The sequence below is a fragment of the Fukomys damarensis genome, unplaced genomic scaffold (assembly GCF_012274545.1).
Source record: "Fukomys damarensis isolate Sample0158 unplaced genomic scaffold, DMR_v1.0_HiC HiC_scaffold_9, whole genome shotgun sequence".
NCBI lineage: Eukaryota > Metazoa > Chordata > Mammalia > Rodentia > Bathyergidae > Fukomys > Fukomys damarensis.
This window is the reverse complement of record NW_022900921.1, coordinates 13,304,293-13,318,719: the sequence shown is the minus strand read 5'-3', so window position 1 is coordinate 13,318,719 and position 14,427 is coordinate 13,304,293. Positions and strand designations below refer to the sequence as shown.

Genomic DNA, 14,427 nt, shown 5'->3' with positions numbered 1-14,427 from the left:
GGGAACTGGTGCCTGTAAGAAGCCCAAGCATCCCCTGGCCTGCGCTTCGGGCTCAGCAGGGCGGGGATCCCGCCAGTCTTCCTGCCACGGCCCTAGCGCGCCCAGCCCGCTCCCAACTCCGCTCTTCATAACCGCGCCGTCAGGGCCGCTCAGTTAGGAGCAGCGTGCTCTGTGCATGCATTCTCATAATCAAACCTCCCACAGCCCTGTAAGGTAGGTACTGTTATCCCCATTTGAGGAACTGAAAGGTCCCAGCCTCTTCTCAAGTCAAGATCCCAGGCGTCTGCCTCTAGAGCGGCTGCTGCCCTACCACATCCCCTTCCCGGCTACAGATGAAATTTCTCGCTATTGATTTTAACTGTAAAATGCCGTGGTTTCCTCCTCTCCCTCCCCAAACGCCACGCCTACCCTGAGCTGTCCTAGGCGGTGCAGAAGTGTAAGTTGCCTTTGGTTCCAGTTTTAGGCTTGCAACTGCGCTTTGGAGTTTTCACTCCAGAAATATATGTACTATCATTTCCTACATGTTTCTGTGTAAATGTTCGCTTTTAACTGATTTTTTTTTCTCAGCCATGTATTTTTCCATATCAATGCTTCATAAACTCGCAAAAAACATTTTCTTTGTCAGATCTATCATGGGCTTTCAGGTCAACAGAACCATTCTAAAATTGTATTCTATCTTAATGCTTTTTTTTTTTTTTTTTTTGCTTTATTACATATACCTTTCTCTGTTCATAAAAGTAGTGAGAATGGCATAATGATTTGCATCCATCGTCCAACTTAGAGTTACCACCCCAAGGTCAATCTTACATCTTTTAGCTCTGCCGACTTTATGGGTATATTCACGTGTGTGCCGAATACATTTCAAAGGAAATCTCAGACCTCACTTCACTTGTACATGATGAAGTCTGTCTGTATCTCTAAGTGAAAACATTTAACACAACATCATTCTTGTATCTGTTTAGACTAATAATTTCTTGTGATGATTTTTTTAATGTTTACATTTTAGGCTGTTGTTATTCCTAAACACAGAGAAGCAAGTGAAAATTGTGAGGTTCTAAAACACAGGAAAGCCTCCTGGGCGGTAAGTTCATCACCAAGGATATTGAAAATTCTTGCCACCTATTCTCTGTGAAGGGGTTGGAAACTTGAGTAGCATGGGATGGATAAGAAAACTCTTTAACAGGTCCTGTAATGATTTCTAAAACTAAACCAAAGCTTTTTCCTTCATTCCTTCTGCTTCTCCAATCGTACATGGTAAATATAAATTACAGAATCCACTAAGATAAACGTTTTTATCCTGATGTCAGAATGTTTTAATGAGAAGCAGTTTTAAACAAGTGGCCATGTTATCCCAGTAGTGCTTGACAAAAGAAGGTTTAAGATCAACTTCTGTTTTTGATGATGTCAAGGGTTGAATCCAGGGCCTTCCCGCTGAGCTACAGACCCAACCCTTTTTTGTGTCTTTTTTCTCTTGAGACAAGGTCTTGATAAATAAGCCAGGCTAGGCTCAGATTTGTTATCCTTCTGCCTCACCCTCTCAGAGTGCTGGGATTACGGGTGTAAGCCACCATGCCCAATTTAAGATCAACTTTTTGTGGAGGGGTGGTTTTGAGGAAGGGTCTCTGTTTGTAGTTCAGGCTGGCCCTGAACTCACTATGCCCAGGCTGGCCTCAATTTCGGGCAATCCTCCTATCTCAGCCTCCCAAGAGCTGGGATTACAGGTGTGAATCACCATTCCCAGCTCGGATCAACTTTTTGAAATTTAGTTAATTATTGATTGGTAGACATCCTACTTTTTTTTATTTTTTTTATTTTTTTTTGGTACCTGAGATCAAATTTAGGTCTTTGTGCTTGCAAGGCAGGCGGCATCCCTGCTGATCTAAATCCCTAGCCCTATCCTCCAATTTTTAAGTAGTTCGTAACAACCTTATAGCAGATCAACTTACTACTAACATATTTTGCATCTAATTAATCTTAGCATAGCCAGTACAAAGCTAATAGTTAAAGTAGGTATTTGTGCCTTACTTACTCTGATTTTTTTTTAATAAAGTGGGCATTTAGATTTAAATATATCTCTTGTAAATTATTTCAGCCACATTCTAAGGCATAGAACTTTGAAAACTCAGATATACCTATGTATATGTGTGACTAACTTTGCTGAGGAGAGGAAAAAAGAGAAAAGGCATAGCTTTCTCTTTTTGGGTCCCTCAACTTTCATATGCAGTTGTCATCAACTTAGAAAGGTTTAATGCCTATTAAAGCATTTGGACTGTTCACTTGACAACCTAGAGTATTTTCAAGCTAGGGATTGGCTTGAAGGAAATATTTTCAGTCCTCTAAATCTGAATCCTTACGAAGATACATACCATATCAGGATCACAAAGTCTAATTATTTTATATTCTTTTGTCCTTCTGGAGATGATTAATTCTAAGGTAGTGCAAGGATGTGGACTTTCAGAAGTGTTCCTAGTGATGGTGAGAGCCTGCTCTTAACCTCTTAACTATAGATCACTGCTCTAATTTACCATCCATGAGAACAATCTGAAGTACTTATTTAGAATACAGACTCTAGGCCTCTACTCCAGGTGACCCATATTCCCGTTTACTAAACTAGAGAACCAGTGGCCTACATCCTGTCCTTGAGTTAAGCCCAGTGTTAGGAATGCTGCTTATTTTCATTCTCTTATGTAGGCTTCTATCTTGATTGTTTTTACTGAAAGGTAGTTATGTGAGAAAGCACCATGAAATTTCTTACCTTTTTATTAAGGGTGTTTTCGTATGAGAGGAATTTTTCTAAAGTCTCAGTAACAGTGTTGTTTCATTTGAGCATGTTCTTTGCCTTTATACATAGACAATATGAATCAGGAACTTAGAGTGGGCCTGGGATTTGCTCAGTGGTCCCACCGCTTACCTTGCAAGTGCAAGGTCCTGAATTCGATCCTCAGTACCAAAAAAAAAAGAACTGAGAATATGTTACACTTAGCAGCAAGAAAGTTCTGAGCCATATTTGTAGCCTGCTTTTGTGTCACAGTAGACTTAATCAGACTTAAGGACGTATTTCCACTGGGGATCTATGGGGACCACCACCAGTGATTAAACAAGGCCTTACACATGCTAGTTAGGCACTCTGTCATTAAGCTATACCCCTAGGCTGGCTGGCTGGCTTTTTCTTTCTTTCTTTCTTTATATTTTGAGACAGGATCTCAATAAATTGCCCAGCTCAAACTTACAGTCCTCTTGCCTCAACTCCCAAGTAGCTAGGATTAGGGCACTCACCACCACTCCAAGCTTCCTGTTTGAAAATCTTGCTTAAGTTGAAATCAGAGCAACTCAAGGATCAAATAGTTTTACAGACCTGTTTAATCTTTGACTATTAAAAAGAATCAACCAACAAAAAATAAAATAAAAAGAATCAACCACCATATCAAAATACACCCTTCCCTGAAGCATGTGGTGAATAACTATTCCCTTCTGGGCTTGTTAAAGACAGGTTTTGGGGCCAGGCTTTGGCTCAGTGGTTCTGCTGCCTGCCTTGCAAGTGCAGAGGCCCAAGTTCAATCCCCACTACAAAAAAAAAAAAAAAAAAAAAAAAAAAAAAAAGACAGGTTTTTGCTGTGTAGTTCAAGTTGAACTCACTACATGGCCTAGGCTGGCTTCAAACTTGACTTACAGCACGATCTTCCCTCAGCCTCCCAAGTTCTGGTATTACAGGCATGCGCCACCACACTCAGCAATTCAGAGGTTCTTAACTCAAGGTGAACGTCCATCTTTTGGGCAAAATGGAAGGAGTGGGAAGTAGTGAGATGTCCTTTCTAGGGAGTACAAAATATAGATTTATTTTGAACATTACTGAAAGCAAATGAACCTGTAGCTGCAGTTATCTAGTGAAGGATTTATTGTTATTCATAATTTGCCTCAGCACAGATATCTTACATCTGACCTGCTGGCAAGTCATTTATTCCAGGGCCTTTGCTCTGAGTTGTTTACCTTAAGTTGTGTTGTCATGCTGTTGTGGCTTTGAACTGATCTGTTTCCGGATATCCTTAGCAGGTACAGAATAACGTGATGACAAGATAGCATGTGCTTTTGCTTGTATGTGGGTAACCACTGATTTTTAATGCATTGGTTGTATTTTATTCCCAGAAGAAAATTCTGTGGCGTCTCTGGACCTGAGAATTTTTTTGTGTGCCATGTCAAAGAAACGCAAATGGGATGATGACTATGTACGTTACTGGTTCACCTGTACAACAGAGGTTGATGGGACCCAACGCCCACAGTGTGTATTATGTAAGTCAGTATTTTCAAATGCTGACCTCAGGCCCTCGAAACTGTCAGACCATTTTAACAGACAGCATGGTGGTATAGCTGGGCATGATCTCCATAGTCATGTGCGAGCACCATCTGATCAGAGGGAAACCTTGAAAACACTTGGAGTTGCATCTCATGAAGATGCCTTATTACAAGCATCGTATCAGTTTGCATATTTATGTGCCAAGGAGAAGAATCCTCATACAGTCGCTGAAAAATTAGTGAAACCTTGTGCCCTGGAAATAGCACAGATAGTTTTGGGACCAGATGCACAAAAGAAACTTGAACAGGTACCTTTGTCAGATGATGTGATCCATTCTAGAATTGATGAAATGAGCCAGGATATCTTACAGCAAGTGCTAGAAGATATCAAAGCCAGCCCTCTTAAGGTGGGTATTCAGCTTGCAGAGACAACAGACATGGACGACTGCAGTCAGCTAATGGCGTTTGTTCGATACATAAAAGAAAAAGAGATTGTAGAGGAATTCCTATTCTGTGAACCACTGCAGTTAACCTTGAAAGGAGTAGATGTGTTCAATCTCTTCAGAGACTTCTTTCTGAAGCACAAGATAGCACTTGATGTTTGTGGCTCTGTTTGTACTGATGGTGCCTCCTCTATGCTGGGAGAGAATTCAGAATTTGTTGCCTATGTGAAAAAAGAGGTGCCTCATATCGTGATCACACATTGTCTGTTGAACCCTCATGCACTTGTCGTGAAGACATTGCCTGTAAAACTGAGGGAGGCATTGTTTACTGTGGTGAGGGTAATAAATTTCATCAAAGGGAGAGTGCCGAATCATCGCCTATTTCAGGCTTTCTTTGAAGAAATCGGTATAGAATATAATGTCCTCCTTTTCCATACAGAAATGAGGTGGCTTTCCCGAGGCCAGATACTTACCCATATCTTTGAAATGTATGAAGAAATAAATCAGTTTCTTCACCACCAAAGCAGTAATTTAATTGATGGTTTTGAAAACAAAGAGTTTAAACTTCACCTAGCATACCTTGCAGATTTATTCAAACACCTAAATGAACTTAGTGCATCTCTGCAAAGGACTGGGATGAACACAGTATCTGCTAGAGAAAAAGTGTCTGCTTTTCTTAGGAAGTTTCCATTTTGGCAAAAACGAATTGAGAAAAGAAATTTTACCAGTTTTCCTTTTGTTGAAGAAATAATTATCTCAGATAATGAAGGACTGTGCATTGCACAGGAAATAACACTGCATCTCCAACAGTTGAGCAACTTCTTCCATGGATATTTTTCTGTCGGAGATCTTGATGAGGCAAGTAAGTGGATCCTGGACCCATTTCTTTTTAACCTTGATTTTGTCGATGATGGTTATTTAATGAAAAACGATCTTGCCGAATTACGAGCTAGCGGCCAAATCCTAATGGAATTTGAAACAATGAAGCTTGAGGATTTTTGGTGTGCTCAATTCACAGTGTTTCCGAACCTGGCAAAGACAGCTCTAGAAATCCTTATGCCATTTGCAACTACGTACCTTTGTGAGCTGGGATTATCATCACTTTTACACTTTAAAGCAAAGTCCAGAAGCTGCCTCAGTAGGAGTGATGACATCCGTGTGGCCATTTCAAAAAAAGTTCCTCGTTTCTCAGACATCATTGAGCAAAAGCTACAGCAGAAGTCACTGTGAGCTAATACACACTTTTTTTTTTTTTGGTACCAGGGATGGAACCCAAGTCCTTGTGCTTGCGAGGCAGGCAGTGGAACCACTGAGCTAGATCCCTGGCCCTACACACTTTTAATGCATACTTTTTAGTATATTCTTGATATCATTGTTAAATTTAGCTGAACTCTCTTTGCTTTCCTTTTATATTTATGGTATAGTGAATTATGTTTTAAAATTTTTGCTACTTTAAATGTTAATGAGGCATGTGAAAATAATGTTTTAAGAATAAGAAAACTTGAAGGCAGTACCACTGTCTAGTAAACATACAGAATTTTTCTAATTCTGAGTTTCTATGTAACCTCTTGATGCAATGCATAAAGAAAGACACCTAAGCATAGAATATCAAGCTAAATGATACAGTAGCCTAGGAATTGAGCCAAGAAAAAAAAGAAAAGACCTCCCAGGGGTCAAATGACAAAATGCACTTTTGTGGGCCTTTTTCTTTTTATAGTAGTAAAAATTCAGCCAGGGAGCTTGGGCATTCAAGGAAAGTGCACCACCACTCATCCCCATCACTGTTTAGAGACAAAGTCTCACTAAGTTACTGGCCAGGCTGTCCTGGAATTGAAAAGTTCCTGCCTCACCTTTTCAAGTAGATGGGATTGCAGGCATATACCGCCGTGCTTGGCCAAAGGACAGTTTTAACGAAATGGCTAACAAGGGTTTTTATTTTCAAAGTCTACAGCAGTTTATTTTCCCCTGAAAAAGAAGTATGTTGTTTGCTAATTGAAGAAGAAATTTTGATTTTTTTAATGTAAAAAACTCCCACAGTAATGCATATATTAGCACATATAACTCCTTCCTGCCAAGGAATAGATTTTTTTTTGTTGTTTTTGCTATATAATTAAGGTCATCGATAAATTCCTAAAAGGATATCAATCAAAATAGAGATGTGATCTTTGACCAGCAGATGTTACTCTGCAGGTTTGGTTGAATGCAAACTTGTATCACAGATCTCACTATCTGATTTTAAACATGTCTACAAAGGTTGTTAGTGACTCAAAACTCCAACTTGAACCTCTGTTGGCTCAAAATTAGAAGACAAAAACTGTGGTGGAGCCAGTAATCTCTCTAAGAAATCACTCCAAAGGCTGAAGCAAGAGGATCACCATGAGTTCAAGGTGAGCCTGAGCTACATAGTAAGTTCAAGTCCAGCCAGAACTCATAGCAAGACCCTGTCTCAAAAAGCAAAAAAAAAAAAAAAAAAAAAAAAAAAAAAAAAAATCACAAGGCAACCCTGGGAAAGAGAAGCTATAAGCTCTTTCTATAAAAACTGACTTAAGCATGTATATTCTTCACATCTTGACTGCTTTTCTAAGCCACCAAAATGTGCTTGAAGTGTCTGAATAGATCAGCATTTCAGACATAACCCAATAGGAATCAAAACCAAATGGACAAAATAGGGCTGGGGATTTGGCTCAGTGGTTCTGTCACCTACTTCTGAAGCACGAGGGCCCAAGTTCAATCCCAGGTACAAAAAAAAAAAAAAAAAACAAATGAAAATCCTGATGCTGAACAAAGGGAGCACCCGCTTATGGGAATGGAAGTGTATCCTGGAAAGGATAGCATCTAATCATATATACTTATAAAGCATAAATTTTATGATGCTTGAATTATATTTGCTTTAAAATGTAGGTTCTGGATATTTATAGTAAAGAGTTTTTAGCACTATGTTATATCAAACTGTTGTAACCCTGGCTTTAATATGTGTAAGAATTTGAAAAGGTCAAATTTGAAGCTTTCAAAGTCCATCCTAATTTGTAGGGTAGTATGCAGTTGTCTAATTCATTGTATTTTGTACTTGATCTTCCAAGAATAAAGAAAGACCGAAGGTTATTTTCCTTCTGTTTTTACAAGCATGCTATGACTCTCATGCTACTTCAGACCTCGATTCAAGTGCTGGCTTAGCCACTAAGTGCTGTGTCAGCCCTGTAGCTATCAGCCTTTCAGAATCAGGAGGTCCGGCCCTCTGATCATCACATTTTGACCTGCTCAGAGTTCATGCATTCTCTTCTTTTGATAACAGCACCCTCCATGTTCTCTTGAACTATCTTTCTCCCATCGTCAGTCTCTGTGGCCCAATCTTGGCTAATTAGTCAACTTCAGCACTTTTTCCAGAATTATTCTTGGGGAAGATGACACACAAGCAGGATAGTTCTTCCAGTGTTGCTTGCCAATGTTGCTGCCTTACACAGGAAAGCTGTCAGAGAAGTCAATGCAAAAAAGGAAAAAGATTCCTTATGCCACTGCTAGATGTAGTTATACTTTCCCTTTCAGTTGTATGAGGTAAATTCTTTGCTCAAGCCTGTTTGTTTTCTGTCGTGTACAATGAAAAGATTTGCCTTGTGTACTTAGTTTCCAGTATCATGAATGAGTAGCGGAAATACTATGATTTCATTAATTTTATTACCAGATTTTGGATAATTTACTAATCCTGGCCTTCAGTTTTCTACCCTATAAGATGAAACACTTGGACAGATTTTCCCTATAGAAACTTTTTATTTTCATGGAGACCATATTTTATTTGCTTAATTTTAGAATTCTGATCGTACTTATATAAGTATGAAGAACTTTGCCTACATACTGAGAGAAAACGAGGCTTTTTGGTCAGTTGATTGGTTGGTTGGCTTGGGTGTTGGGAGGTTTTTCATAGTGGCATCAGCTTACTACATGGAGAAATAACAATGGCATTTATCATCTTTTAACAAAAGCCCTATCCAGATATGCGGATGAACTTTGTCTCTGGGGTGTTATTATTAAAGATTTTAAGGATACCAAAAAGTCAGAAGAGTAATATAGTAAATGTTTTGCTATAACTATCTCAGTTTAAATGTATAGGTACCATGTGTCAAACAGGGTCCAGTCAGGAAACAGAAACCATACTTGTTTTTAAACACATAGAATGTGCAGTAAAGAGTCACTAACCAAACAGTAGATACGTAGCAAAGTAGAAGTGAATACTGAAACGTCAGAAATGGTAAATGCAGTGTGTAGTTAGCATTTTAGGGGTTGGGTGAATAAATGAGAAAAGCGTGGAATTACTGATGCTGTGATGAGGGGTCCCTTGGACATGAGATAATGTCTTGAGGAGGAGCCCCTGCTTGAGTCATTGCCTTAGCAGCCAAGAGTCTGAAGAACGGGTCAGCCTGCTGCTGCTGCTGCCGTCTCTGGGAGAACATGATGAGACTGCTTTTGGAATTGTGAAAAAACTGCTAACAAATCATTTGCTGTTACTGTGTGTTAGTTACTTTTCTCTCATTGCTGAGTCAACATACCCAACACCCAAAGTTAGAGGGGAAGGGGTTTATTTGGCTTACAGGTCATAGAGGCTTCAGTCCATAATCAGCCAACTCAAGGCAAGGATGGCAAACAGGCCTGGCAGAGCAGAAACAACATGGCACACAAGGCAGCAACGGTAATGAGAGAACGTCTCCCTGCCCCTTTTTTCTTATTCAGACTACTTAGGGCGTTAGCACTCACACCCTTCCTAGTGCCCTTCGGCCTAGCATTGCATCGTGAATCAATTCCTGCTTCACACACTCTAGATCAAGCCTATGACCATGTGAAGTTGGGGGACATCCAGACCCAAACCATAACGTACTGGAATTGCTTCCAGTATGAAGAATCACCACAGAGATGATACATGAATCAAGAGAGGGAAGAGCAAGTCCCTCGTCCTTCCCTCTAGATTTCCAGTATATCTGGTACCTCAGAACAAGGGGTAGCCAGGCATGGTGGACACCTGTAATCCCCTGCACTCAGGCTGAGGCAAAAGAATCAAAAAGTTTGAAGCCAGCTTGGACTACGTGGATTCTGTTGCAAAACAAAAAAATACAGAATAAGGGGGTAAGATAAGTGAAAAATACATGTTGCAGTGTTCTAGGCCCAGAATCACGAAATAGAGTATACAAAGCTGTAAGACATAAACTTAATAACAAATATATTCTATCCTTTGTCTACCTAAAATACATTCACCCCTTCTACTTATATTTGAATTTATATAATAAACATTCCTTTGTGTTTCTGTTAAAAGTTGTAACTATTCTTTGTACAAAAGTGCCCTCCCCCTAGAATGAAGACATAACAAAGCTCAGTTCCTCAAATTTAGTAGACTTCTCTTTTCCCTAAAGACTATATAAAGTCAATTACCAGCAGTAATCCTTGCATAAAATAACAAACCACTATTAACAGATCAAAGATAAACCAGAAGGGAAATTAGTATTTTGAGATAAACAAAACATTATATACCACCAAAACATGGGAGGCAGCAAAGGCAGTGACCAAAGGGAAATGTATAATTATAAATGCTTACAATGAGAGGAAGCAAAGTGGGCTTCTAGCCTAAGAAGTGAAAAATAAGATATACTAAACCCAAAGCAATCGGAAGGAAACAAAAAGGCTAGAGTAGAAATACATGAAATGGTGTCGTGGTGCATGCCTATAATCCCAGCACTCTGGAGGCTGAGGCAGGAGAATTGCCATGAGGAGGCCAGCCTGGACTACACAATGAGTTCAAGGCCAGCCTGAACTACTTAAGACAGAAAAGGGCCAATGTTTTCTTCCTACTGGATCCTGCCTCTTGAAGATTCCAAGACCAATGTTCTGAGGACAGAGCCTCCCAATATAGGAACCCGTGGGGGCAAACCACATCCCAGTCAAAGCAAACAGCCAGAAAAGCTCAACAAAGAAAAGTTCAGGGCCAAATAGCTCAGTATCTTCTGGAGAATTGCACCAAATGTTCAAAGGATGTCAGTCTTTACAACTCTTCCAAAAGTTGGAGAAACAACTTACTCTGCCAATATTCCTTATGAACATGGTCATAAAATTCCTCAAGAAAACATGAGCAAACTGAATTCAGCAACATTAAAAAAAAAGATTATACACTATGACCACGTAGACTTTATTCCAGGAATGCAAGGTTGGTTATACAGGAAAAATTAATCATAGTGAAAAAAAAAATAGACCACATAATCATCTTGATAGACATAGTAAAAGTACTCAATAAAATTTAGTACCTTTCAATTTTAAAAAACATTGAAACTGGGAATAGAAATAAGTTTCTTTAACTTGTTGAATAATATTTGCAAAAACAAATCTATATATTTATCTAATATTTGGTGAAAGTCTTTCCCATAAAATAAAGATAAGGAATTCTACTCCCACTGCTTATATTCAACACCATACTTGAAGGATCTAGCCAGAGCATTTAGATAAGAAAAAGGACTAAAAAGCAAAACAGATTGGGGAAAAAAAGAAGTTCTGGGTTTTTTTGTATTGTTTTTCAGTTATCGTTTACTGTTGGACATGGAAACTCTAAGAAGTGTCTTCAGGGCACTCCCTGGTGTCCTAGACATAGTCACTTTTGCTTCCTTCCTGTAGCAGCAACCTGTCTCCTTAGCCATCAGTCACCCCCTTCGGTAAAGTTCCTCCTGACATCGAGAGGCCAGCAGCAATGGTGACAGAGCTTAATTGCTTAAGAAAATAACAAAGCCATCATCTATTACAGGAAAATGACACAGGGTAGTAGCGGTACTAAATAAAGGTGTGCCTCACACCAGGAAGTCTAGAGAGGAAATCTGTGAATTCTAATTGTTCTGCCTGAGTCAGAGCCTGTGGTAGGCAAATGAATGGTCCCCCAAAGGTGTTTATTTATGGTATCTGAAACCTGTGAATGTGTTAGTTCACATGGCAAAAGGGACTTTACAACTGTCTTTAGTGAAGATCTTGAGAGATTATCTACTGGACCCACTAAAGTCATAAAGGTCCTAGGAGAGATTTAATGTGTACTGTACTCATTTTGAGGTTTCAGAAGGGGCCACAAGCCAAGGAATATAGACACCCTTTAAAAGTTAAAAAAAAGGCAACCACACAGATTATCCATTTGGGCTCTTAGAGGAACCAGCCCTGCTGATACTTTGACCTCAGCCCCTAAGATAATAAATGCATGTTGTTCTAAGCTCTTAATTTTGTGATGAAGTATTACATCAACAATAGGAAACAAACACACTGTCAAATCAGGAATCACCAACATAGGCATGGAACATTTCAAAAACTTAAAATGAAAACTTATCTGGCGTTTCTTATACTCTTCAGGTCACATGGGCATATTTTTGCCATATAACCAGCCCCAAGAGCCTGTTTTTAATGACCCCAGAAGGAAAGAGGACAGAGGGATGGATGAAAGACTCCAAGCATATATTCTCCATGTCACTATTATTACAAACAATATTGACAAATTGTAGAAACCACCCTGAAACTTCTCATTCACATGATTCCAAAGAAAGGTTATTAATTAGGACAGACCCATCCTTGAGGAGTTGGTGCTGTGTAAACAACTAAGACCAATTTCAGGTCCACTGGAAGCCAAGCTCAAAGTGGCAAGACCAGATCTCAACTTCCACTTCTGTTTGTTTGTTTGCTTTGTACCAGGGATCTAACTCGGGACCTTGTGCTTGCAAGGCAGGTGGCAGCACCTCTGAGCTAAACCCCTAGCCCTCAACTCCGAGTTCAATAAAAGCACTGAATGCCACCAGTTGAAGCATCCCTCCCTTGGAAAACAAGACTTTCTAATTGACAGAGCTCATGGTTGCAGCAATGGAAAGCAAAAATTCTGTGCATTATTAGGTGCAACAGTAAGATAAGCCACTCTTTTACATTCATTCCTGGACTGATATATTCTGGACTTGCTGTGAAGGTGAGGGTCTGTATTTGCTGCTTATCAATTCAAAGCACATGCTGTATCCTATAAGCTAGGATCTGATCCTTTTAGGCTATTTTCTCTCAGTTGAAAGTAACTGAGTCTTAGTACATAATGTCTGCATTCTAATAGCTCATTTGTTTCTGGATGATGAGATATATATAACAAAACCAATCATTCCTATGGGAATCAATCCTTGCCAAATTCTATTATAGACTAAATGCCCTCCACCAAGTCATATGTTGAAGTCCTAATCCCCAATCAACGTGTTGTGTTTGAAGATGAGACCTTCGGAAGGGTTGAATAAGGTCATGATGATGGCCACTGTTCCAATGGGATTTGCTCCCTTAAAACAAGATACACCACAGCCGGGGATTTAGCTCAGTGGTTCTTCCGCCTGTCTCACAACTGCAGGGTCTTGAGTTGGATCCCCAGTACCAAAAAAACAGAACAAAAACAAAAACAAAAAAAAAAGATACACAGAGAGCTTCCCCTTCTTGCAAGATGGTGCGATGGTAGCCACCCACAAGCCAAAACAAGATGCCTCAAAATTAAATCTACCTGGTCTGGGACCTTGGTCTTATACTTTCCAGTCTCCAGAACTAAGAGATATCAGTCTTTGTCATTTAAGCCACCTGATCTATGGTATTTTATTTCAGTGGTCCAAGGGAAGTAATACACATTCCTCTGCTGATCTTTGATTTTTTTAAAAAAACAAGGTAGTGCAGGATACCATACAGGTAACGAGGCTGGGAAAAGTACTAAAGGAAAAGCTTTCTCCAGAATATGTGTATTTTCTAGTAAGAGTATGTAATCATTGTCCCTTCTATTATAGAAAGGGTTCAGTGTATCAACCTGCCACCAAGTACCCATATGAGAGGCTCGGTGTTGACTTCTGCTGTTGGCAGCTCAGGCCCTCAGCGCATTAGTCTTGAGGGGAAGTTCGTGTTGTGGAGCTTGTGTATCAGTGTTTGTCCCTATTAACGTGCTCACCAGGCAGTCACTGGGAGGGCTGACTGGTAGCACAAAATGCCTCTTCTTGAGAACAAGATTCTTATCACCCCCTCCACACAGTGGATGGGTGTCTGTGTCACATTAGGTTCAGCAAGGCCATTGGAAAGTCCTTAAGCCAAAGTCAGCAGTCACAGGAGACTCACATCCTATAATACTCAGACCGTAGTACTCCCGCCATCCTCAGTCTTGTTTGCTGGGAACAGCCCCTGAGAAGCATGGACTAGCACAAGTATCAAGCCCCTGTCATAGTGGTAGGTGGGGGTCTTGCACTTTTTCACCTTAAAAGGCACAGTACAATGCGATTCAGACTATTAGCATGTCAGAAACCTCACCAAGGTCACAAATCACTGAATATTTGCGGTGTTTATCTACTACTCGCTGGCTCAGATGCATTTTATTAAGACTTCTAGACCACTTGCTACTACCGCCTTCTTATCAGATCCATTCTGCACAGTGTCATCAGTGAAGTGGACAAGTATATGTTCTGGGGAATGTCAGGATCATCAGGACCTCTGCAAACTTACCTTACAGAAGACAGTAAGATGATGCAGCCTTAAGGCAAGTCTGTGAAGTCTGTTGGCTGTCAGGTAAAAACTGCTTCTTATGAGCATTGCAAAGTGGTATAGAGCAGGGAGAAAGACATACACCTGAGGCACTGGATCCCTCTCTGTACCTTATAGCAGAGTGTTGTGTGACCTCAGATTCATTATAAGTATC

General features: G+C 40.0%; 1 protein-coding gene across 1 annotated transcript; it reads left to right on the top strand.

Annotated features, from left to right (window-relative positions):
- The first annotated feature begins 6 nt into the window (after window positions 1-6).
- On the top strand, window positions 7-7,153 carry Zbed8 (zinc finger BED-type containing 8). The gene is made up of 3 exons (XM_019207250.2): window positions 7-213; window positions 1,007-1,081; window positions 4,144-7,153. The coding sequence occupies exon 3, from the start codon at window positions 4,191-4,193 to the stop codon at window positions 5,961-5,963; it is 1,773 nt and encodes a 590-aa protein (XP_019062795.1). The 5' UTR covers window positions 7-213; window positions 1,007-1,081; window positions 4,144-4,190; the 3' UTR covers window positions 5,964-7,153.
- The last annotated feature ends 7,274 nt before the right edge of the window (window positions 7,154-14,427 follow it).